This window comes from Rhamphochromis sp. 'chilingali' (genome assembly GCF_963969265.1).
Source record: "Rhamphochromis sp. 'chilingali' genome assembly, chromosome: 12".
In the NCBI taxonomy this organism is placed as follows: domain Eukaryota; kingdom Metazoa; phylum Chordata; class Actinopteri; order Cichliformes; family Cichlidae; genus Rhamphochromis; species Rhamphochromis sp. 'chilingali'.
The window spans coordinates 33,973,565-33,998,740 of NC_137939.1; the positions used below are offsets into that span (position 1 = coordinate 33,973,565).

Consider the following 25,176-nt stretch of genomic DNA (forward strand, 5'->3'; position numbering starts at 1 on the left):
CTACTTCCACTACACTAGTAATAATGCTGCTCAATAAGCTATTTAAAAAACATTTATTTATGTATTTCAGTTTAAAGAAGTAAGTTTTTAAAAATGAATTAACCATGTATTTACAAAACGTGATTAAAAATCCCAATGAGGACAACCACAAAACAAAAAGCTGTGAAAGTAACAATAATTCAGAGTCCTGGGTTGGAGCAACCTGTAACTCAACGCTTCCTTCAGCCGGCTCTTTGGTTGTATTTCTGACCCCCCTGCTCTGAAACTTTTACATGTCATTCAGCATTAACGGCGCCTTCACAGCTGTGTAAAACAAACACTTGGACCGTTAGATTATAGAACATAAACCTAAACATTTAGTTTTATTGCTGCACAGCAGCAGCTAAAAGGAGCCACGTGTGGAGCAGTCTATGTTTGTAGAGAAGACGAGCTTCTGATGTTTGAGACGTCGCAGTCTTCACCTGGAAGGTAAGAGTGACCGAGCAGAGCTGCGAGCCCGGATTCAGACCACCTGCTGACATCACGCCTCGTTAGATTCGGCTGTTTGCACAGTCTGTGATGTCACACTGTGCAACCTGAGAGACAAAGTTCAGGGAGCAAAAGCCCTAGCTTTTTCAGCCTAAAGAGCAAGATCTCCTCTGTCATCTGACCTTTGACCTGTGTCGATTGAGGGCCGTCTAAATCAAAAACAGCTTCTCTGTCATACATAGGAGTGACCTGAGATAAAGACAGCCGAGATTCGAGTTTATTAAAAGTTTTTAGTTACTTTAAAGAAATATAAAATATGCTTATAAAACTACGAGGGTTCGAATAAAACTACTTATAAACTCCCGAAGCATTTAATTAATACTTATACAGAAAATTAACCTTTAAATATCTGAGGTGTGATTTCAGTTTAACTACTGTAGATGTTTTCATTTCGAGGTTAGAGCGACTGGTTTAACTCTCATTCTTTCTGTCTTGTTTGTTTTTAAATGTCTCCAGTTCAGTCAGCAAACAGTAAAATAGTGCATAAGTGAGCATCAACCACATCATTTTCTGACTACTTTGAGTAAGCTTGCCTGGGCATGTGCAGCGATTTTGCAATCTTGGACTTTCCCTAATTTCTGTGATGTTCTGGCTTTTTGTCATCTGGGGACTTCCTCCGTCACCGGAGTCATGCTTGAGTCATGATTGCCCTCGTCTGTCCTCCTCATACTGAGTGACGCTCTCTGAGGATTGAGCTCTAATAGCTCACAGCTCCCCAATAAACATGTAATTTCATGTCCAGTTACTTATGACTCTCAGGTTTCTCTCCACAAGTTCCTTCTTATTATTGCGATGCTGGACGTCGACATTACTCGTGACCAAAATTTAAAAGAACGAGATTAGTGTATTTACAAGTAACCTTCAGACTGCTCTAAACACAGTTTTTGTTTCCTATTCTTGTATACATGATAAAGAGATCGGAGAAGCCCCACCCACCTGCTGTGCAGACCTTCTGTTTGTGAGTGGCAGCCAAACAGAGTAAAGTTATCTTAAAGGGAGAGGAGACCAATTTACTGCATCACAGCCCAGAAAATAAACATAAATAAGGACCTTTTTAAAACTTTGGATCATGAAAAGCTGCTCCAGTAGAGTCCAAGAGCAAAAACACGAGTTTGAACACAAACTGTAAGCAGAAGTGTAGCCAGAATGGGGTCGGTGGCACAGTGGTCATGTCCCAATGGGACTCTTTTGGGCAGAACCTGGACGGCACCCATGGCTCCAGGCTGAGGTCTTGGACTTTTTCTTAATAAGTTTGCTTAAATCACCATCAGACTGACCTTGAGAGACCTTACCAAGCAAGCGCTGCCACGACAGCACAGCTCCTCATGCGCCATACCATTTATTTTTATTTTGTAGATATTGGAGATAATAAAATATAATAATAATCTCTATCTATGGTGCAGTAATATTATACATAAAGCTACAGAGCAGTGTGAATAATCAAATCATTTCATTTTACTCAAAGTAGTCACAAATCAGAACTTCTCCTGGTTGACTCCAAATTATCGCTATCCAACTGTTTTTCTGTTACTATCAATAACTCGTCAGTTTCAATCTGTTTGGCGTCATTCTTGACAGTACATTATCCTTTGACTCGCACATCAATGATGTCACTCGCTCAGCATATTTGCAACTCTGTTACATCAATCGCCTCCGCTCCTTCCTCACTCAGCATGCCGCTGTCATTCTCGTCCATGTAACTCACTCTTATTTGGCCTGCCACAAAAATCCATCAATAAGCTTCAACGTGTCCATAACTCTGCTGCCCGTATTATTACTAGGACTCCCTCTACCACCGCATCACCCCTACCCCCTATGGCTCCCAGTTAAACTTTACATTAATTTTAAAATACTTCTTTATACATTTAAGGCCATTCATTCTCTCTCCCCACCATACCTTTCTGATTTGGTACAGATCTCCATCCCATCCCGGTGCCTCAGATCCTCCTCGTCTTGTCTTCTTTCTGTTCCTTCTTTTTGTCTTACTACCATGGGGGGCAGGGCTTTTAGTCGCTCTGCCCCCTGACCTCGGAAACATCCCTTCATTCCCTCTTTTTAAGTCCACCCTCAAAACCCACCTGTTCAAGATGCCTACTCTATATAACTTCTCCATGCTCTTAAACTTTATTTTATTATTGTGTTTATTTCCTGTTTTTATGCCTGTCTTATTTGCTCTGTGCAGTGTCCTTGGGTGTTTTGAAAGGTAACTTTAAATAAAATGTATTATTATTATTATTTCAGCTACAACATTAAAGTAATATAGACATCAATTAATCAGTAATTGGGGGGGGGGGGGGGGGGTCCTCAGTAACCCTAACCGGGCAGGGCGAAGTGGTCCAGCTTTTTCTTCATAGAGGGTCTTTTGAACCACACACAGAACCAGTTTACCTTGGAACACGCCAAACAGAGAAACGATTGCAAACTTGTCCACCATGATACATTTTTTATCAAATATTCTGAATTCCTGTGGAGGGAGCGGCGTTTACCTATTCTCGGTCCCCAACCCGTCCCACGGCATACGCCCCTGCCTTAAGGACAATATTTCTGCTTCACGCAGTTGGATGTCCACACCACCAGGCCAGAGGGGTGATAACAAAAGTCCAATGCTTTCAGGTTGAGGGCTAAAATCGAACCCATGATGACGTGATGGTGTTGTGGGTGAGTTTCAGAGTACAAGAGTCTCATTGTTAAAGTTTAAATAAGTTGTGTACCAACAACACAAACTCTCACAAAGTGTACTCAAAATAAATAAAGGGCTTCGTCTGTTTGGATCAAAGGTAAACTGATCAGAAAACTCACATCTCGTGACCTCCCGTTAACCTCCATGCGGGTAAAAACCCCGCTCTCTTATTGGCTGATGGTCGACCTGCAGACAGGTGAGGATGGCAGCTCGTGCTGACATGCTGCTGCTGCTGCTGCTGCTGAGTGGTTCGGTTCTGCTCGGACTCTCCGCCGGTCCCGGACACTCCTCTTCCTCCTCGGCTCCGGATTCTGAGCGCGGCAGGATGGAGCTGCGGCGCGTGCGCACCCTCGCGGCTCAGTCCCGGTACGGAGAGTGTTGGGCGCGAGCTCTGGAGCACCTGGACGCGAGCTGCAGGGACTTGACGTCGGAGAGCCAGAGCTTGATCGCGCTGCGGTTCACCCACTGTCACCTGAGCAGGTAACAACTGGAAAAACAGGTGTTTCCTCGCGCTGCTGTCCTGCACTGCGAGCCTTTATTAAATAATCCCGATCAAAATCATATTTTTGATTAGATTGCATTTAAAAGAAGCAGCTGGTGTTTGTAGCACTCTGCTATTTTCTGGGTTTGTATCTCCTATTCGCATTCGTTTACTTCCATCATGTGGCCGATTCAAGAGCTGCAGTACAGCTGGAAGAAAAAAAAACGAGGGAAATCCCAGAACCGCTTTTAAATATTCTAAATCTGTAAATATCCTAAATTTTTATTTCTTCCCAACAGGCTAAATTTCTCTGTAAAGGGGGAGTACATATGTACTTTGATATGTTTGGATCTTTAGTTTGGGGTTCCTGGGTTCACTCGCTACTTCAAATTGTTTTAAGGTGGAAGCCTAAACCTAAACCTCACCTCAGTGACTAACCCAACCACCACTATCATTTAAAGCTGAGGCATCAGTTTGCTCAAACCATGGGTGTGTTACCAATGACCTGGCAGATGTTAAGAGGTAAACTTTTTCCTTTTATAAAGAAATCAGAGACGTCTGTGCCCCAAAGGCCACAACCACTTCAAAAAGTATACCCCCTTGTCTTTATTTTGATCTTCTATAACATCAGACATCAAAGTGCTTCACAGGTGATGAGTCTTTCATGAATGATCAGTTTGGACTCAAAGTTTCAGTTTGTCAGATGGCATCATCTCCTTTCCTCTGATAAAAGATAGTCCATTGTATCCTCTGCTAAAGGAAGTAATGTAGGAGGCATCGAGTCACCTTTCCTTACAGGTTTAAACCAGCTGTCATCATGGCTGCCTCGCAGATACTTCAGTTTAACCATAACCTGTGTCTGTCCATCTGTCAGCTCAGGCAGGGATTTCCCAGCATGCCCTGAGGGGTCAGAGGTCAGCAGATGTACAGCTGGCATGGACACAGTGGCGTTTAACAGCTACACAGAGTTCTTCACACACACTCACTCCATGTGCCACTTCCTGCAGTCTGAGGCCTGGCAGCGCCAAGCAGAAAACACCATTTACAGGTGAGCAAGCACAGATGACATCATGCTGAGGTGAGGAAGTGCATGTGTGTGTAACAGATGTGTGTGCGTGTGTGTCAGGCTGACTGAGAGCTCGGCAGGTGTAGCCGAGCAGCTTCAGTCCACCAGGCTGATGGCTGAGGACCTGATCGAGGCCCAGAGTGCTGCCTTGCAGGCGCAGAAGGCGATCCTGTCCAATGGCGAGGAGCTCAGAGTCACACTCAGAGACTCAACACGGGGTAAACGCACACTGATGGCCTGAGACACACAGACACCTCTTCGAAATGTTTCAAGCACCTGAAAGACTCACTTCCTCCACCTCTCTCCACCTGTCCCCTGCTCAGGTCTGCGGTCGGTGTTCTCAGAGCTCAGCAGCACCTCGAGGGAGCAGCAGGTGGCGCTGTCCGAACTCTTCAACAGAGTTTCCTTTTTGCAGAGTTTCCTTCTGATGGAAACTCGCAGCCTGAGCTCCTGCTGCTACAACGCCGCTGCCCTCTGCACCTCCTTCCTCATCACCTCCACCCCACGCTCCTCCAGAGCCAGGTAACGCCACCTCCCTTCCCCGCCTTTGCACAGAGCTGGGTTTTAACGTGTAACTGATAGTGTGTGTGTGTGTGTGTGTGTGTGTGTGTGTGTGTGTGTGTGTGTGTGTGTGTGTGTGTGTGTGTGTGTGTGTGTGTGTGTGTGTGTGTTAGGTTGGTGTTGTTGAGTTTAGTATGTTTGAATTTCTACCTGGAGAGAAAGATCTACCAGTTTGTGCTGAGCTCTGATAATCCTGAGCACCAACACATGGTCAGTATGCTCACCTGAGCTTCACCTGATGCTTTAACCTTTGACATGATGCACACATTCATCACTCTTTCCTGCGTTCAGGAGCTGCTCACTGTGTACGTGAGTGCGTTGAGGCGATTCATGGTGTGTGTTGGAGTGTGTGTTCTGCTGGTGGTGTGTGTGCGCTACAGGGACCCGGTGCAGCAGAGTCTGCAGGTGCTGCAGCAGCTCAGAGAGACTCAGAGGAGTCTGCAGGAGGCGCTGCAGCATGCAGGTGAGTTCAGCCAGCAGGCAGACACTTGGGAAAACTGTAGACTGTATACAAAAGATGGAAGTAGGCACTATGAGGGCCACCCAGGTTATTTCTGTGATTTCTTTATGAATGCATAACGGGACGTTGAGATCCAAAAAAGCCAACATGGTGGTGCTCGATTAGCTGTTGGTGGTGTCACAGTGGATGTCTTCAACTGGTTGGAGGTTTTCATAGATTCCAGTGAGTTTGATTGGCGCAGATAATTTACTGAAGAGAAAACTTTGTCTGCAGAGAGTTTAGGGGAGCGACGGAGGACGGCAGAGGACGATCAGCTTCCTGTGAAGGTGAGAACATCAGGAGACAGTTCAGGTGTACACGCCTGCTAGCAGAGGAGAGGTTACACTCTGAGTCCGTTCCACTGGTTCCAGATCAGCTGTGTCGTGTTTTCCAGATGAGATCAGAGAGCAGAAGAAGAGAGGAGATGCTGAGGAGGAAGGAGGAAAGAAGAGAAGAGGAAGACAGGGAGGACATATATCCCACCACCGGTGGCTCAGACCCATCGAACCTCTCGCACTTCGGTCAGTAGTTGTTGATCCATCCATCCATCCATCCATCCATCCATCCATCCATCCATCCATCTGCCAAAGGGCGAGAAAGTTGTCTTTGTCTGTGTTGTGTCAGGACTGAATCTGATTGCAGTTGGATTTGCAGTCTGCACACTCACAGAGGAAGGAAAATGGTTTATAAGTTCCGACTTTGTTCTTGGCCATTGTAGCATTGGTTCAGGCTCAGCTGATACACATCCAGCTGGCAGACGTCACATAAAGTGTGCCATTTAAGCTCCTCTGCAATCCTTCTGGTTTGCAAATACTGATGCAACAAAAGAATAAAATAACTCTAGTGTCACTGTAACGTGTACAGTGAAATTAAGTGCAATCAGGAGCGCAATGATCACTCGCAGCAATAATAAAAATGGTGTATAAATGATATTAAACTATATAAAAGATAAAGACAAAGGAGACAAACTATCTTTCTCCATTCTCCCAAATTACACAACTCGTTTAGTGCAAAGAGCACATTCATGAGGACACTTCAACACTGTCTGATGCTAACAGTGAGATTGATCCTTTATCATGTTATTATGTTGAATTTGTGTTTTTCCGACAGCAGTAACTACGCAGGTTCCTCCAGAGTAGCGAGAGGACGTCCAGTGTCAATGATGTCCCTTTTTCTGTCCCACGGGAAAAGCACACACAGAACAGTATGTTTTAAATCTCTCGGCCTCTGGAAGATGTAGCGTCTCTGCGATGCCTTCTTAAACAGCTCTGTGGTGTTTCTGGCCCAGCTCAGGTCGTCCTTGATCTAAACTCCCAGAAACTGGAAGTCTGTGACCCTCTCCACGGAGTTCCTGCTCGTTATTAAAGGCTTAATTATTGATTTATTTCATCCTGAAGTCGATGATCAGCTCTTTTGCCTGGGAGGTGTTCAGGAGCAAGTTGTTATCTCTGCACCACTGACTCTGTCTTCTGTTTATATCAAGAACAAAACTACTCGATTTATTAGCTGTTTGAAGTTGCGCTGTGGCTGTTGTGGCTCTTTGGTGTTGAAGCTTCTGTGTCTAAAACAGTGATGCGGGTGTGGATGTGCCTAAAACCATCCTTCTTGATGACCAGCAGGGGGCGAAATAACTCAGAAGTTGTATTGAAGTCTGTGTGAAAGTGAACCTAGAGTCAGTTTAAGCTGAGTTTATCGTAACTGCTTTTGGTGTTACGTATGTCAGCTGTGACATCTCAATAATCTATAATTAAAGAGTTAGTTTAGTCAATTAGCTTCAAACTTAAACAGTTTGAGTTTAATTAGCGAGATGCAGATGTGGCACAGCTGTCCACATGGTTTCTTCTTCTACGTCTTTTTGTGCTGCAGGTTGGAGCAGCGACAGCATCCTCAGCAGCACCGAGAACGCCTCATCAGCCGACTCCACCCTCAGGAACGGTTCCCACAACGCCTCAGTGCGTCAGAGTCCAGGCAGGCGTCCTCGTCGCTCATCCTCTCGCCGTCCTCGGTCTCCCCCCTCCTCCCCGCTGGTGTACAGCATCCTGGTGGAGGACAAACAGGTAGGGAGGGCTGATTATCGAGTATTGATCTGTAGGGTTAAACAACCAAAATTCTTCAAAGCTAAATATTGATTCTGTAAACCCGGAAACTCACAGAGGCAAACACGGACTGGGAAATATCGACGAGCTGTGAATCTGATCGATTAGAAACCAGAGTTTATGTCGCGTTTTATTTTCTCTTAAACATGACATCAACTATCAGAATATTATGTTCACGTTCTGTGGGCCTGATTTGACTATTCTTATTCATTTTTTGATGTTTAGTGTTTTTACATTTTCTTTGGAAAAACATTTTGTTTTTGGACATTTTAGGAATATTGTGTGATGTAAACATTAGAAACATGATTTCCCTCCTTGTTGTGATGCTGACCTCTGCTCTCGCGTCTCTTCTCCTGTCCGTCCTCCTCTTCATCACCACCCTGATGTTCAGCCTCGTTACAGCCTGAGGAGCAGAAGGTCGGACATTCACTGACTCATCATTTATGTTCTCATTTTTCTACTGGAAACATAATTTTACTTATTTTTTTGTTTTTGTCTGTTTTCGTAAATTTAAATAAAATGTTTTTAGATTTAAAACAAAAAAACATCTCAAAGTGATGAGATGTAAAATGTCTGTTTTTGAAATGTTTTCTGAGATGAAGCTGATTGGAGTTTACGGCACACACGTTGTTTTTTGTTTTTTGTTTTAGTGCATGTAAAAAATTGGCAAAGGTAGTTTCTGGTACGAAGGTTGTGTTGAACTTCAGAGTTTTGATAAACTCACATGTTGTGTCTCAAATCACATACTTTGTTACTTGTATTCACCGCTCTGAGTGCTTAAGTGCATCCAAACTGTCAAGTATGGCTACAGTTGCAGGAGCAACAGTCTAAGCTGAGGAGCCGAGACCTCGCTCCTCCCAGCCGTCTCCTCCAGCTCGTCTGAGGGGACAGTGAGGTGTTCACAAGGCAGCCGAGAGATCTAATCTCTCAGCGCATCCTGGGTCCGCAACAGAGACACCTCACCCCCCGATCCCCATTAGGACATGTCTGGAATACCTCACCTGGGTGGCGCCTCGGAGGATTCTCAAACCACCTCATCTGGCTGCTGGCAGCTCTACTCTTCCTCTCCTGAACGAGCTCCTCATCTAGTCTCTAAGGTAGATGAGAGGGAAATCCACAGCTTTGTGATACTGCACTCATAACAGTAAAAAAACACTTGGTGTGGAGTGCAGTACCTTAGCCAACATGGTAAACCGGCAGAAACAGAAGCAATTTTCATCTGGTAATACCAAACCAGCCAAGAGATGATCTCTTCAGTGTGTCCTGGCTGTGTGTCATTCACACGCTGCACCAGCATCCATACAGAGACACAGTAACAGCTACTGTTGGTCACACAAGAGAACCCCTGACATTACCCGGGCATAGTTTAGAGTGAATGGACATCATAGGGTGATCCACTTTCTTCTGGCAATTTTCATGGAGATGGTCAGTGGTTTGACTCCACATGCACGACACTGATGATGAAACCCATGTGTGTGCATGATGGGTAAAAAGCACTTAAAGCTTCAAGTTCCCAGTTAAGAGTCCAAAAAGACCAGATTCAGTCCTTTCAAGTGACGGGAGCTAAAACAGAGGCTTTCAGACGGAGCATGAGAAAAGAGGCCAGAGCAGCATATGCTGCGGAAAGCTGATCAAGCAAAATAATAAGCAGGATATTTAAATATGTCAGCATGTCCCACCAGGTGGCAGCAGATCTTTGCTCTGCCTGAAGAAAATGTTTTGACATGTTGGGAGTCTGCTCCCGTCTGTGGACGGATCTTAAAACCACTGAAATGTGACCTTTGTTACGATCTCAGACTGAGGCTCCGAGCGCAGCAGGGACATGTGGAATGAAGGGTTGGAGCCCCCTGGTGGTTGAAAGCTGCTGCTCACATCATCCTGAAACTTGAATCTGTGCTTCTGTTAGAAAGAGAAAAAGCAGAGTCATGAGTGGTGGAGAGTAAGTGGAGCTCAGACTCTGGTGTTGGTAAAGGGGAAAAATTTAAAATATCCTGCTGGAATTTTTCTCCAAAGTTTTCCTTTTGCTTCAAATTTCAGCCTCAGAAAACAGAGAAAATGAGAACCAGACCACAGGGAGAGGAGAGAGGGAGGAGGGGAGCTGCTCTGGGATCAGATGTCTGGACGGAGGAGGAGGAGGAGGAGTTGTGGTGTCGGTCTGCAGCTCAGATCAGACTTTCACACAAAAGCCTGGAGCTGCCGAGAGACGGCCAACCGACAGCCAGTCTGTCTGTCTGTCTGTTTGGACAAACTGACGCTGAAGAGAAAGAGCAAAAAGTCTTCAGAGGGAGTCAAACCGAAGCAGCAGGAGGAGCAGAAATCAGAAAAAGTGGAGGCACTCGAGCAGGAGGAGAGCTGAGTCTGCACATTCTGCTCTAAAGCTCCTACAGACGTGTTTGATTTCAGGTTTCTGGATCCTCAAAAGTTGTTCCTCAGCTTTATCTCGGAGGAGCTGGACTGACAGAAACCCTCAGTCGGCACACCCGGGGAAGGTTTTTAATCTGAAAACCACATCAGCCGGATTCCTCTGATTGTTTCTGCGGATACGTGACGTGGAGATGGAGGCACGGAGACTGGTAACGTTTAGATTCCTGAAAGAGTGACAAAGAGGAAAAGATGGGAGCGAGAGGGGGAGGATGAAGGAGGGTGAGACATTTTTGACCTCCACATGGCTTCAGCCAGAGAGTGAACCACCAGAGAGTCGCAGCTGAAGTTCATTTTCCTGAATGGAGAAAAGAGTGAAGCAGATAACCGATGCCGAGTGCGCCTGTGTGGATTTCTCTGAGAGCAAAACTGACTCTGAACAAGCAGAAAGTGACTGATTCAAAAACAAACACTCATATTTTAAAATAAAAAGAGAAAAGAGAAGGAAAAATCTCATGAGTGGAGAATGAACTGAATAAACCCTGACCTGCGTACAGGTGTGCAGTGACGTACCTGTGCAGGCATGCAGCTGAACCGACCTCGCAGCACTCTGCTCAGCCTCCCTGCTCCTCCTGCTCCCTCCTTCTCCAGTCAGTTCAGCACCATGAGGTTCTCCTACCACCTCAACACGCCACCACATGGCAGCCGCAGCGCCACCTGCAGGACAGGTGAGTGCACTGCAGCTTTTGTGTATTTGTTTAAAGGCACTTACTGTGAATGTATGTGTTTTTAAAATGTTTGAAAGCTTCCAGATTTAACCACAGCTCTGTCTGCATGTTGTGTTATTGAGCAATGAGCTGAAGTTAAACTAGGGCTGGGCTGTACTTTCATGTAATGCCAGACTGTACCACAAGATGGTGCAGCGATTCACCATAACCTTTATAGGTGAGTCATCATAAACATTGTTTAAAGTGGCAGCGTGGGAAATGCCAAAGCCTCTTAAGGAAATGGAGGAAAAAGTAAAAAGAAATGTCAAAAGAATAGAAGGGGGGGAAAAAAACAACACATCTGTAAACACATCTGGTAAAATGCTGCCCCCTGGAGGTTAATCTTATTTGACGCATTCTGCAGAGGGTAATTACAAAAAGTGCCTTTAACTCAGCAGAAATTGCACATTTTTATAGGGATGGTGTCAGCAGCTGGTTCCGAGAAGATAAAATATCTGGAATTTTTAAAGTGCTGTGCAGAAGTCTTGCGTCGGCCTCATTTCTTCACATTTTGCTTCCAGTGAGCCAAAATTTCTTCCTTGTAGTTTAAAAAAAGTGGTTCTGAACAGTACTTCTCCAGGCTTTCTGAAAGTATTTAAAACTTTTTCCTTTGGACTTTCTCAGTTATTTGCAGTCGAATCCTTGTACCTGACCAGTTTCAGAGGCTGTTTGTTTGTGGAACCACTTAACACTGACCTGTGACTCATTCAAGCATAAAAAGTCACCAATTCAATGGACGAACCAGTGATGTGTCTACACATCAGCATTGTTGGGATCATTACTCAAGCCATTATACATTACTTATTACTTTTCTTAAAAGTAATGCAGTACTTTAATTACTCACTGGGGAAAGTAATTTGTTACATTACTTTCCAGTTTCTCCGTAAAATGACCTGAATTGTGTCATAATCAGCACTTAACAATATAAACCTTTGGCTGCCGTCACGTGTCCTTATGCGCTTCCTCTTAGTATTTAGGTATGAACGCAAAGCAAAGATGAAAACCTTCACAAAGAAACTTAGATGAGATCGCCATGGTGATTCTCCTGTAGAAACATTAACAGGTACAAACGGACTCTGCAGACTGACTCCTCATCAGTTTGTTACCTGTTGAAGTTCAGGGTCTGGCTCCAGCACATTACACCAAATTCTGGAAATTTTTGAAATATTTTTCTCTGCCTGTCACAAGAACACAGTTTGTTTGCATTTCTTTAGTTACATTTATTAAAAAACCCCCAAAGATAACACATCTGAGAGGCACAAAATAATATTTTTGCACCAACAAGGTGATTCACAAAGCGCTAAATTACCACGGCGTCCTTAGTGTTTGGTGGGGCTTCTGCTCCTGAGATGACCATATTAGGTATATGTCATCTCTGTGACATCACACAGGTCTGCCATCAGAAGCCTGAGTATTTGTCTCTTTGTCATTTAAACTTGAGCCATGGCTGTAGAGACTCACTGAATGGCCACTGAAAGCAGGATGAGTTTATTTAACCTTCATCGCTGCTGCCCGCAGTGAAAGTTACAGTCATGGTGGTGATTGGTGCGATGCTGCGGCTGGTCTCTGCAGCTCCATGTCCTGCCTCTACTTTCATTTTTCTGCTCGTCTGTTTAAACAAACAGAAACATAAAAGCTCTAATCTCTGAGCAGCAAAAGTATGACAGTTTGCTTTTATTTTTAAACATAAAGCAGCACACTCTGAAAGCCGTCACAATTAAATATCCATCATATGTTGTAGATCATCCATCCATCCATCTATTTTCTGCCATTTATCCGGGTACGGGCAGCAGTCTAATGGGGAAGCCCAGACTTCCTTCACCCCTGCCACCTCTTCCAGCTCATCCGGTGGGACACAGAGTTATTCCCAAACCAGCAGAGAGACATAATCTCTCCACAGCATGTCCTGGGTCTGCCCCAGCCTCCATGTGGGAGGCGTCCAGGAACTAGCTTATATTCTGTGCAGTTATACTGTCCTGCAGCTGGTGCAACATTTATAGTTCAGTATTTTTATTTTATGCTTATCTGTGTTTTCCTTGTCATGCACCATGTGAAGTTTTTCGGACAGTCTCGCAACAGAATCTGTTTCTGCATACGAATCTTCATGTATCTGGTCTGATATGAGCTGATTAACAATATTCTGGGTTAGGCATTAAACCCACGTGGTTAGGTTAGAGAAATATCATGTTTTGGGTTAAAATACAACTGTTGCCACACTATGCAAAGCGATCCGTATCCAGTGAGCCGCTCTGCACTCTCTGGCGGGTCGTTCTGGTGCCCAGACCGCACAGGCTGTGTTTGCTTTGCTGCCTCGTTATCTGGGAGCTGATTTGATTGTATTATTGATTGTTTGCTTTATGAAACTTGCCCACGAACAACCGACCAAAGCAGCATGTGGTTCGTGCTCAGGTCTTTGGGATTCCAGAGGTTTGTGGCTGAAGGTCAGAGAGACATAGTTCATTACATTAGACTCAATCTAATTAAACGTGACGCTCGCTCGCTCGCTCTCTGGTGAAGCTGAGGTCAGACAGGTCACATGACACCTCCACGTTTAGCTTCAGTGGTTGAAAGCTGTCATGTGGTGCTGTTTGTAGAATAATTGAATCAGGGGAACAGAACCACAGCAGCTCGGCGTGTCAACTGTTTTCTGTATCGCTCTGAGGACACGGGGTCCAGTCCTTAATCTGGGCCTCTCCTGAGAGTTCAGGCCTGACTTTGGGGGGTTAGAGCCAGGTTCAGGCTTAGTGGGATGACTGAGAGTCCACACAAAGATGGGAAGTATCCTAAGGGTTCCCACAGGTCCAGATCCGGTCTGATGAACCCCGTTTAGGGTCCCAGAGTTGCTGCAGTAGCTGTTGCAGAGCTAATGCGGAACTCATTGCTAAAGTAATGACTCATTCTGCTGTCAGACGATCATGAGAGATTTTCCCAGCAGTGGTGAAGGGATGCAGCAGCTGCACTCTGAGGGAATACTTCATGTTTAGAGCACAACATCTGCAGAAACTTGCATGAATCAAACAAACCTGCTGTTGCAATCTGGAGTTGTGGCTGCGCTTTTATTTTCCTAAATGAATTTACGTGTGTCACTGCAAACGCGGTTGAAACAGCAGCGTTATGTCTGTGAAAGGTGGTCGCAGCGTGGTGGCGAAATCTGAACCGTGGAGGATGTTTGACGTTTTCACGTAGAAGGTCAAATCATCTCTTACTAAGTGAGAAATCTCTGTCAGATCATTGGTTACAGTGTACACAGACATTGATGTACATGTAAAGAATAATTCGTTGCGTGGACTGTGACAACTATCACCTTCCTTTGATGTCACGAAAACCATGAAAGAGTTCTCAAACACAAAGTTTTTGTTTCTGGAAATGTTTCTACAGACAAACACATCCGAGAAGTACGTCAAGCAGATACTGACTCTAAGTTTTTAACGAAATTCTTTTAACCGTCTATCTAACGAAGACCGCCAGCTGATGGTTATTTAATGTTGAAATGCATGCTGGGTATGAGGCAGCAATAAGACGGCTAGGTCCCAGCAGAACTTTCAAGAAGAGGACTGGACGCAATGATGGACCTCCTGATAGTGATACTGTGAGACAGTTAAAATACTTGGAGCTGTAATCAGTGAGGAAATCACTAGATCAGCTGAAGATGACACGGAAAGATTACACGATTTCAGCAAAGTGTCATCTCCATCTCATCTTATCCCTTCAAACTCTGGACCTGCGCATCACAACTTCCTGTATGATCATTCGCATCTCAAACGCATCACAAACCAGAAGCAGTCTGAGAGCGCAACCCTCCGCCAGTGCAGCTAACGCCAGTATATACTTTTAATGGAATAGGGTTATATTTTTTTAAATGTAATCTAACCCAGCGGTCCCCAAACCAACACGGAATATGTCAGACAATATTTTCACAGACTGGCCTTAAAGATGTTGTGATCGTGGCTCAAGCGTTGGGAGTTCGCCTTGTAATTGGAAGGTTGCCGGTTCGAGCCCCGGCTTGGACAGTCTCGGTCGTTGTGTCCTTGGGCAAGACACTTCACCCGTTGCCTACTGGTGGTGGTCAGAGGGCCCGGTGGCACCAGTGCAGCCTCGCCTCTGTCAGTGCGCCCCAGGGTGGCTGTGGCTACAATGTAGCTGCCATCACCAGTCATGATTTAATAATGATTTAATCATGACTAAAAACCCTGAAAACCATAAATTTCACACCGGAGCCTCAACTCTTGCAGCCAAACGACTAACAGACCGGTACCGGTCCGTGGCCCGGGGTTTGGGGACCGCTGGCCTAAGCAATGCAAACTGTATTATATTTGATATCAGCTTTTGGGAGTTTTTCAGATCTCTGCATTATCAATGTGATTTTTTTATTTATTTATTTTTTACTAAAAAACCCTGAAAAACTGAGGTCAAATATGATGTGATACTTTACATCTTCATGCAGTACTGTCTAATGATTGTTGGCTTTTCTCTGTATGTATTATTGTAGGGTTTACCTTACAATATAAAGCGCCTTGAGGTGACTGTTGTGATTTGGCGCTGTAGAAATAAATAAAATTGAAATGTTCACAATACAAAACAAACTTTTAACCATCATAGTTTCTAAGTTTTATGACTTTTTGTCCATTTCTGACCAATGAATCATGAAGTTGAGCTCGAAGACTTTGGTGTATGTGAGCCATATTTAATGGACTGATAACGCGACTCCGCTCTGCAGTCCACCAAAGTTGTTTTTTGTGGTGTTGTTGTAGTGTTGTATACCTGTTCACTATTATTATGTTTTAATTTGCGTGCAGCTCTCCTGCTCTTCCAGCGCTTTAGGCTTCGGCTCGTTGGGTTAGGTTTGGTTTTTGATTCCTGATTTTACTTTATCATTTTATTCATTTTGAGCTTCAGTTGTTGGATTTTAGATTTATTTATTATTCAGGAGTTATTTACTGTTCTACTGTTAGTTCTGAAGTTTTTATTAAGCTTCAGTTCTAGTTTATGCTTGTTGCTGTTTAGAGTTGCTTCTAACCTACTTTTCAGGGTTAGTTTTCTTTTATGTCCCGTGTTGGTTTTACTTCCTGTGTCTGATTACCTGATTGTCTTCTCCTGTTGTTACCCAACACTTCTTCTTGTATTCATAGTCCTTTCGTTCTTTTGCCAGAGCTTCTGTTTATGTCCAGTCCTCTGTATTCCTGAGTTTTATGTTTATTCTCTGGGTCATTTCGGGGGTTTTGGGGGCCGATTAAAACCTGTAACTTGTCTGAGAATATTCAAGGCTTTTAGTTCAGACTGAGCAGGCTGCCGTCTTTGCTCACACATCACATACGTCAGGCCTGATCTGCCAGTCACGGCAAAGAAATGAGCTTCAAAAGGAGAACAAAGTGTTTGTTCGTGTGTCTCCGAGGTTCATGTCACCACTCCTGTTCATTAGTCAAAGTGTTGAAGTTTGGCGTGAGCGAGCGAGACGGGAAACCACAGACAACGTGGCAGAGAAAGAGTGGCTGAGGGTCGCTATCCCCCCCCCTGTCTTTTCTGTAAAGTTGGATTCAAATAAGCATGAAAAAGGGAGCGAAGAGAACAGAGGAGGTCAGAGTAGCTGATCTGGTGCTTTTTCTGTGAAAGGTCTGTCAAAAAACAAACTTTCCTCAAACATTTGTAAATGTGGAATTTATAATTCATAAAAAAAGAAAAGTTACTGCTTTTACCGTCTGTGATGGTTTGTGTCTCAGACCACAAACGCACGTACGTTCCAGTGACGCTGCCATCTAGTGGCTCAAATAATGATGATAGGTGTAAAGTTAAAATGCTTGTCTGCAATGTTTGAGGGCCTTTTTAATACCAGGAACCAGCAAGACCTTCAAGGTACAAATGAAGTGTAAAGTCTAAAATGTTTGTCTGCATGGGTCTGAGTTTCCTTACTAGTGCACACATTTTCCTCTCAAGGTTTTTTTTTAATTATTGTTTTTAAACAGTCTCTAATTTTAGCGTGGGAAGCAGTGTGTGCCTCGTTTAGGCCTTCCTTACTTTGTGCCTTCGCCGCGGTTGTGAATGAGGCCCCTGCAGCTGATTTCCTCCATCAGCACGAGGATCAGTGGCGGCTGGAGAAGAGAAGCAGCTGATGTTACCTGCAGGCTTTAACGTGGACAGGAATAGTTCCTCCAGATATGAGGCTTTACACAGCAGACAGTGTTAGTGTCAGTATTACAGCTTGTGCGTGTTTAACATAGCTTAGTGCAAAGACTGGGAGCAGGAGGAAACTCCTAGCTTGGTTCTGTCCACTTCCTGCAGCATCACTGAACTGCTACTGACACTGAAGACTGCGGTTGATGTGCTGGAACGATTTCTTGTTTAATGACGGATGGATACACTGAAGCTGGACCAGAATCAGCTGATTGGGGAAAGCTTGTTATATACACAGACAGATGAACATGTCGGTATGTGTCACATGCATGTTAGTAAGTGAAGACAGAGCAGTGATCTGTGTCCCTCTGCAGCTTCACTGCAGACAGTTTAAATGTTAAGCACGCCCCCCCCCCTCCTGACATGCCTCACAACAGGACGTGTGCAGGCAGATATGAGCAGATATGAATGAAGAGCTGAAGGTTAAAAATACATCAAGTTCTGTGGGTGAATGGGAATGATAAATGTGTGTGTGTGTGTGTGTGTGTGTGTGTGTGTGTGTGTGTCGGTACAAGTAACTTTGCGGGGACCTATGTTAAGTTGATACCTTGTGGGGGACACAGCGTCTAGGCTTCACTCTGGGACGCTGTCTGAGGCTCTACACCTGGATTCAGGGTGGAAAACAGTTTCCTGGAAATGCATCATGACACCGCAAGTCCTCACACAGTTAAAATGAACGTTTTTATGAACCAACAAGAGTTGGTTAATGAAATACCGAAAGCTGCAGGTAGAACTGAGATTGATACGACAGTTTGTACTTTCTTTTGGTTTTTTTCTGTTTGTTTGTTTTTAGTGTTGCCTACAACTGTTTCTCCTGAAAAGAAAAAGAAAGTGATTATTTTGTCTGCTGCAAGCATGTGGGTGCTTTAAAGTACCAGGACACCCAGTTAGCATTAGAAACTCTACATGTATAAGACAAGAGTCCAAGTATATCTCCTTCACATCCTTAGTTGTCACAGTAGATTAGTGTAGATTTAGTGACTAAGATTCCTGGATCATTCTAATGTTAATAAAGCCACTTTCTTTCTTTAACACATATTGTGCAAAACCATGTACAGCATAAAACATGGATGTAACTTCCATGCTGAAAAAACCAAGCCAGTGCAGAAGTGCCTTACATCGTGATTCTGTATGAAAGCCACCAGACGAACCGGCTGTCGTTGCACAAAGACCTCTGGCTTTATAGAAGTCTAGTGGAAAACAGCTTTTAATTTTGACCTCTGTAAACACTTTCATGTTGAGTTTATGGGTTCAGTGACACATTTTGGGTCTCATTCAATAAATAAATAACTTAATTTTCTAAATATTAGTTATGCTAGGTTTCAGAATCGAGGATTATCTGTGGAATTACATGAAACTGCACAAGTTGTTAGCCAGTTTATGTGTCCAACATGGCTGTAACAGAAATGCTAATCTGAAGGCTTCTGAAAGCAATGGGTGACATCAAGGTAGCTACACCCATCTGTTGTACAGTCTGTGCACAGCAGTACTCTTAGCTTCATAAAAAGAAATCTAGAGCATCCATAACAGCTTCAAAATGTATATAATCTAAAAGTTGCTAAACTGAGGTCAAATAAAGCAGTTCTTTCATATTATATTGAGTTCATAGGTCTGCATACTCAGTGAACTAGACAAGTATTGCCCACAATTTTCAAGCAGTGACATTACATGCATTTTATTAAGTGAAATTTTAAGTGAAGCCAACTTCTAATTTTTTTAGTGTACTGTTAACATCATCAGTTATTTTTGCCTCTGCATGATTCTTCTGTTCCTCCACTTTAATGATTTTGTCAGATTTTAACTTTTCTGCTGATCACACACAGTTTGACGTGCAGAAACAAACTGTTCAGTTAAACAGGGAAAAAGGGACTTACTGTTGTTTCTATCAGTGTGGAAAACATTTTATGGTCTTTATTCAGTTTTACTTTTGTCTACTTTTAGTTCTGTGGTTGTTTTTTTTCCCCTCTGGCTTCTCAAGTTTCTACTTCATGCTTGCGCTGCTGGAACGTCCTCTGCTCTTTATTCTTTCATCTGCTCGTATTCTGGCTTTGGTATTTCTGCTGTTTCTATTGATTTTTGTCATTTTTTCATTTTTACTTTGAGCTTTTTTGTTGACACTGTTTCTATTTGTACTGTTACTTGTGCTGTTATTTTTGCTGATGTTTCTAATCTTTCCACATTTACTTCTACTGTTGTTATTGATTGTTACTTTTTTCTGCTGTTGTTTGCATTGTTTCTACGTATTTCCTGCTGTTTATCTTTCTTGCGCTGTTGTTTCTAATGTTTCTACTTATGTCTGATTGTGCTGTTTCTACTATTTCTACTTATATTTTATACTGTTTCTACTTATTGTTTTGTTTTTTTGGTAAATATATGTTTTATTAGAAGCAGGTATCGCAGTTGTTAGAAATTAGTAGAACTTATGCCTCCTTTTTCTCTAAACAAAACAAGACAGACAAATAAACAAAGAAAAAAACCTCTATGGGCCCCAATCCCCCGACTGCCAAAAATTTATATTTACCCAAGATACGCAAATAAAGAGTGCCAAGTTAGTTCAAAAACTTTCACATTGTCATTCATGGTATATCTTATTTTTTCAAGGTGAAGAGTATTTGTGAGTTCTGCAAGCCACATCTTTAACACAGGAACCTCTTTGCCTTTCCAAAGCTGCAGGATCAATTTCTTTGCGATAATCAATGCATATGATATAAACCTTTTTTGAGAATGTTGTAAACTTTGTATTTCTTTGGAGATCCCAAAGAAAATTACTGTTGGATTTGGCTCAGTCTTGTTTTTAAGAATCTTAGACAGGTAGGTAGAAATGTCACACCAAAAACCCTGAAGCCTTGGACAGAGTGCAAAACTATGTAACAGATTTCCATAATGTATCATACATTTTTCACAGAGAGGAGAGCAGTCTGGGTACATTTTGTGAAGTCTTTCCCTTGAATAATGTAACCTATGTACAATTTTATACTGAATTAAACAGTGACGGGAATTAATAAAAGGCGTATTTATATTGCGTAACACCTCCTGCCAAAAATCTGTTTCTACTTATTGTGTTGTAATTTCTGCTTTTTATTTGTACCGTTTCTGTTTATTGTAATCTAGTATTTCTAAATGTATCAGCCTCGTGTTAAATCTAGTAATTTTGCTGTCATTTCATTTGATTTAGTATTTCTACTTTTATTTATGTTATCTGTCACTATTTGCTGTTATTTCTGTTTTTTTCTGCTATTTCTACTTTTTCTGTTGGTGATATTATTCCCGCTTTCTAGTATCTCTACTCTTAATTAAACAATTTCTATTGACTGCACTGCCATTTCAAGTGTTTCTACTTTTAGAAACTGTAGTGGTTCATGCTAGTTCACATCCGCCATCGACCAGTGTTACATATACCCCCCCTCACTTCCTGTCGGGCTCTTTACTTTCAGCTGTTTTAAAAAAGCACCCCCCCCCCCCCCCCCCCCCCCCCCAAAGAAAATAGAAATAAATAAGTGTGTCAGCTGTTCCATTGCTTGAGCTTTAAAGCAGCTGAATGCTCTCTGTCCATTCATCTGTCCTTGGGGGCATGGATGAGGGAACTGGAGTCTCTGTAGGTCACCGGGTCATCCACTGCTGCTGTGGGGGAGGGGAGGTGTGTTAGTGTGTGAGGTCAGAGGTCAGTCTGTAGCTTTATCTCCTCACTTGCCAGAAAATAACAGGGTGTGTTTGATTTTTTTTTTTTCTCCTCTCTGATGTGTGTTTGGGTGAATTTAATAATAATAATAATAATAGTAATGTAGGGGCGACCGTGGCTCAGGGGGTTGGGAAGCGTATCTGTAACCGGAAGGTCGCCGGTTCGATCCCCGGGCTCTCTGCCCTGGTCGTTGTGTCCTTGGGCAAGACACTTCACCTACCGCCTACTGGTGTGGGCCAGAGGGGCCGATGGCGCGATATGGCAGCCTCGCTTCTGTCAGTCTGCCCCAGGGCAGCTGTGGCTACAACCATAGCTGCCTCCACCAGTGAGTGAATGCGAGAGTGAATGAATAGTGGACCCTTTGGGTGCCTTGAAAAGCGCTATATAAATCCAATCCATTATTATTATGTGTGTTTGGGTGCATTTGTCTTTCAGTCTCCACAGACGGGTGGAGATTAACTGTCTCAAGGCACATTAACCTGAGGGTGTGTTTGATTTGTTACTCTAGAGCTGTGACTCTCCTCCTCTGTCCTCCTCAGTAAGTAGGGTGTGTTTGTTTTATGTAACACCGATGTGGGTGTGCTGTTTTAAGCTTAGTCCCAGAAGACCCGGGGGGTACATCCTTTTCGATCACCCTGTTTGTCTGTCTGTGTGTCAGCAGCTTAATAACAGGGGTGTGTTTGTTTTTGTTTATCATCCAGTGACCTCGCTGTGGGGTTGAGTTAGATCAACTCTTTGTTGGTCAGGATTACTTGTTTTATTAAGCGAAAACAGACAGAGGAACAGGATGGAGGAATTTACTTCAAAAACATGCTAATTTCAGCTTGTTTTCTCCTCTCTGCAGCCCTTGTGGGTGCATACACTGAGTTGAGCTCTCAGTGATTCATTTCCTGTCCTCCCCCTCCTTCTTAAAGACAAACCTGGATAAAAAAAAAAAAAAAACAGAAGCAACCTACACTTTTTAGTTAAACTAGTTATGTTCAAAGTTTATGAGATGACAGCAGACTTAAATTTGCTGTCGTTTGGGGGGCGATGCATTTCCCAGGTGTTCTACCCAATTAGATTACAGATCATTTGTTTATGTATCCAATCAGCTGATCTGTACTTGAGCTTGCAAAGCTACATATCTTACATCGTACCTCCGGCATAAAGGGATGCACATACATAAAGAGACTTGCAGTCACATAGAAACCACTGTTTCCATTGGTTACTACGTGAAGGGGTGTGTCTTAACACAAACCACAATTTTTTTTTTTTTGCCACCTAAACCTAAAAAAGTTTTTTTTTTCTGCAAGTAAAAGTAAAAAGCAAATACATGATGACACCAAAGTGCAACACACACAAGACATTGATGGTTTTGTTTTTTTAAAGCTACTGCTTCCAATCCATCCAGCATCTTAATGTGCACTTTGTAGGTCTGCGAATCAGGACTTTTACTCTTCAGTGAATAATATTGACACAACAGTGTTGGTGCTACATCAGAGCACCACCACCAAAGGACACCAGGGGCCTGTTCTTCGTACCTCGCTAAGTAGGTTAGCCGGATTAGATTGTTGACGATTTCGCGTGATCCTGGATCAGTCGGTTCCCCGAAGCTCATCCGGGACTTGCTGTCATAGCAACAGAGCCGTAAGCGTAAACCTGCTCGGGAGCAGGTTTACTTTATGTAAACAGGATTAGATCGCGGCCACGCAGGTATGTCCGCGTCATCATACGAAAGCAACAGCGATATTCCACCACTGTTTCACCATAAATAAATAACATCAATGTAACTAAAGACAATGCAGCACCTGATCCATTTATTGATTTCACACAGATACATACAGGTCATTTCCTAAAAAAGGGAAATGTACTATTAACATTCTATTACATGTATGTGATTATTACAGATGTAATTCATATTTCAGAGTAGTAATTGTAAATTACTTCGTGTAATCAAGATGAGAGACCACGGCTATAAAAGCGAAGGTGGATTTGGGAAGCCTGTCACAGCCATGTCCTGTCCGTATACGCGACCAACCCATTGCGGAAGGTGCAAGATTGATAAGGAGAGTCCTCAGAATTCAGCGTATATTGCGGGACAGACAGGATCCTTTAGCTCAGCGCGACAGTGTGCTCATAGAGAGATATCGATTTTCCCGTGAGGGTATTATTCACTTAACCAACTTGTTGACGAGGGGGTGCAGGACCACCACCTGTCTTTTTTTTTGCTCTGCCCTTTTCTTGGTTGCTGTTATGAACAAACAAACAGAGTATTCCAGGGTCTCTTTCCAAGAGACTAAAAGCAATATAAGTGATAAATATTACCATTCTGTAGGATATTCTTATATTTCACTTTTACCTGTTCCCATGTTCTAGTGGGTCCTGTCGTGGCTCTAATGTGAAAGAGGATAAAATATAACATATTATAATATAATGTAATATAATATTGGATAATATAGTGTAATATAATAAATCTACCCTACCGCCTACTGGTGTTGGCCAGAGGGGCCGATGGCGCGATATGGCAGCCTGGCTTCTGTCAGTCTGCCCCAGGGCAGCTGTGGCTACAACTGTAGCTGCCTCCACCAGTGTGTGAATGTGAGAGTGACTGAATAGTGGCATTGTAAAGCGCTTTGGGTGCCTTGAAAAGCGCTATATCAATCCACTCCATTATTATTGTTATTATTAAATTACTTACGAGTTTAATTTGTCAGCAACTTTCTGCCAGCCCTCGCTCCTTGCTTTTGCAGCCTTTGCAGTGTTCCCTTGCGTTCTGATTAAACTCTGAAACTCCTGAAATCCCTCACTCAAGAGTTCTTGCTCTGCTGCCGAAAAATACCGAGCCGAGCGCGCTCCGTCGACATTTTCGCCGACCAATCAGAGGGTTGCCGATCAATGTTTCTACTATCGATGCGTAGCCCCTTTTACGACACCCAGTGATGTCACATTACTGCGTCCAGCTGTACTAATCGTCAACGGAAGGTGTGTTCGGGGAACCGGATTAGCGAGCTCACGGTTAGCGCGATGATTTGATCTTGGATGTAGTAAGCGACGTACGAAGAACGGGCCCCTGGGCACATAAGGGTTAGGTGCAGGTATCTGTATTATGGACCAGGATGAGAATGCATTGGCAAATGAGGAGAGTCCACTACAACACAACATCTCTGGAAGCTCTTGAAAAATGTTAAGCTAGCTGCTGTTGATCTAAATCATCAAAACTTTAGCATCTTGTTGTAATGTAAAGATAAAGTTTAGAGGTGCTCTGAAAGTCTCTGGTGTCTCTCCAGACAGTGAAACTACGTGTGGTGGAAATGCTTGTTATTAATAAAAAATGTAAACACAAATTGATTTATGCAGTGAAAATGCCTCCATAAAACAAAATGTAGCATTTAAGGGTGAAATTACGTGACTTCCTCAGAATTCTTAAACACTGATGACATACTGGTCCATTAAATTAAAGTTAAGATGATGAATGTTTTTGGGTTTTTTTTTTGTTTTTTTGCCTGTCCCGTTTGGCTCTTTTGCATCAGAATTGTTGTCTAAAGGCAAAGAAAGATGCCCAACGGATTTACTTTACCAAATTGACCATCCCAGCCTTGCCGTAATGGTCCATTTGATTCACCTTTTATTGTTTATTTTATTTTCACTTACTGAATACGGGACAGACTTGACTGGGGGAAAGAAGGGGAGAAAGAAAGAGGGAAAGAGAAACAGCTTCACATTAATCTGAGTCAGTTTGTCTGTAGCCTCCGCTCCATAAACCCACGTGATCAGGCCTCGCCTGTCAATCAGTCTGATGTATTTACACATTTACCACCACCATCACACCCCCATCTCCCCCTCTCTGTATCTTCTTAATTTGTTGTCATGGAAACCAAAATGGAGGACTGAGAGCCCCCCCTCCCCCTTATCTCACTAGCTCTCTCTCGCTCTCTCCCCTCCTCCACTCGCTGTGCCGCCGCCCGCCGCTCACACACCGGGCAGCCCCCTGAATCAAACCGAGCGGATCTAACCTACTTATCCATCCCGAAGCAGCAGCCTGCAGGTCTGCGGTCGGTCCGGACCGTCGGTCTGTCGGTGTGTCTGTGAGTCCGAGCCGGTCCGGTGGGTTCCCGTGTGTATGTGCGTGCGTGTGCGTGGCTCTGACCCGGTTTCTTCGGCTGCTGTGGACCGGGAGAGCCGCTCTCTCCCCGCACCAACATTTTCTTTAATGACCGGATTTGTGTTTTGCTGCGCGATGTACATGGACAGAAGCAGCCTGACCAGGGGTGAGTCTCCGGCAGCATCACATACATCTGCACCGCGTGC

General features: G+C 43.6%; 2 protein-coding genes across 4 annotated transcripts in view; both read left to right on the forward strand.

Annotated features, from left to right (window-relative positions):
• The first annotated feature begins 3,080 nt into the window (after nucleotides 1–3,080).
• On the forward strand, nucleotides 3,081–10,053 carry LOC308407954 (uncharacterized protein). Its single transcript, XM_080899945.1, has 12 exons — nucleotides 3,081–3,186; nucleotides 3,306–3,688; nucleotides 4,564–4,737; nucleotides 4,816–4,973; nucleotides 5,079–5,277; nucleotides 5,430–5,526; nucleotides 5,608–5,779; nucleotides 6,050–6,102; nucleotides 6,210–6,336; nucleotides 7,682–7,872; nucleotides 8,303–8,328; nucleotides 9,949–10,053. The coding sequence occupies exons 2-12, from the start codon at nucleotides 3,411–3,413 to the stop codon at nucleotides 9,968–9,970; spliced, it is 1,497 nt and encodes a 498-aa protein (XP_080756071.1). The 5' UTR covers nucleotides 3,081–3,186; nucleotides 3,306–3,410; the 3' UTR covers nucleotides 9,971–10,053.
• A 39-nt stretch (nucleotides 10,054–10,092) lies between these two features.
• fgd1 (FYVE, RhoGEF and PH domain containing 1) overlaps nucleotides 10,093–25,176 on the forward strand; it is a 42,033-nt gene continuing 26,949 nt past the window's right edge. For 2 of the 3 annotated variants that reach the window (XR_013973745.1, XM_080899942.1), the window contains exon 1: nucleotides 24,889–25,136. Coding sequence is in view for 2 of the 3 variants with exons in the window: in XM_080899942.1 (XP_080756068.1) it covers nucleotides 24,989–25,136 (148 nt within the window). In the remaining variant the exon portion in view is untranslated. Of the gene's footprint in view, nucleotides 11,001–24,888; nucleotides 25,137–25,176 lie in introns of those variants that run through there. The other variant, XM_080899943.1, reaches the window with a different exon arrangement.

Coding starts and splice junctions, on each gene's coding strand:
- LOC308407954 (XM_080899945.1), top strand. CDS start 3,411: ATGGCAGCTCGTGCTGACATGCTGCTGCTGCTGCTGCTGCTGAGTGGT. Junction 3,689..4,563: donor ACCCACTGTCACCTGAGCAG/GTAACAACTGGA, acceptor TCCATCTGTCAG/CTCAGGCAGGGATTTCCCAG. Junction 5,278..5,429: donor CCACGCTCCTCCAGAGCCAG/GTAACGCCACCT, acceptor TGTGTGTGTTAG/GTTGGTGTTGTTGAGTTTAG.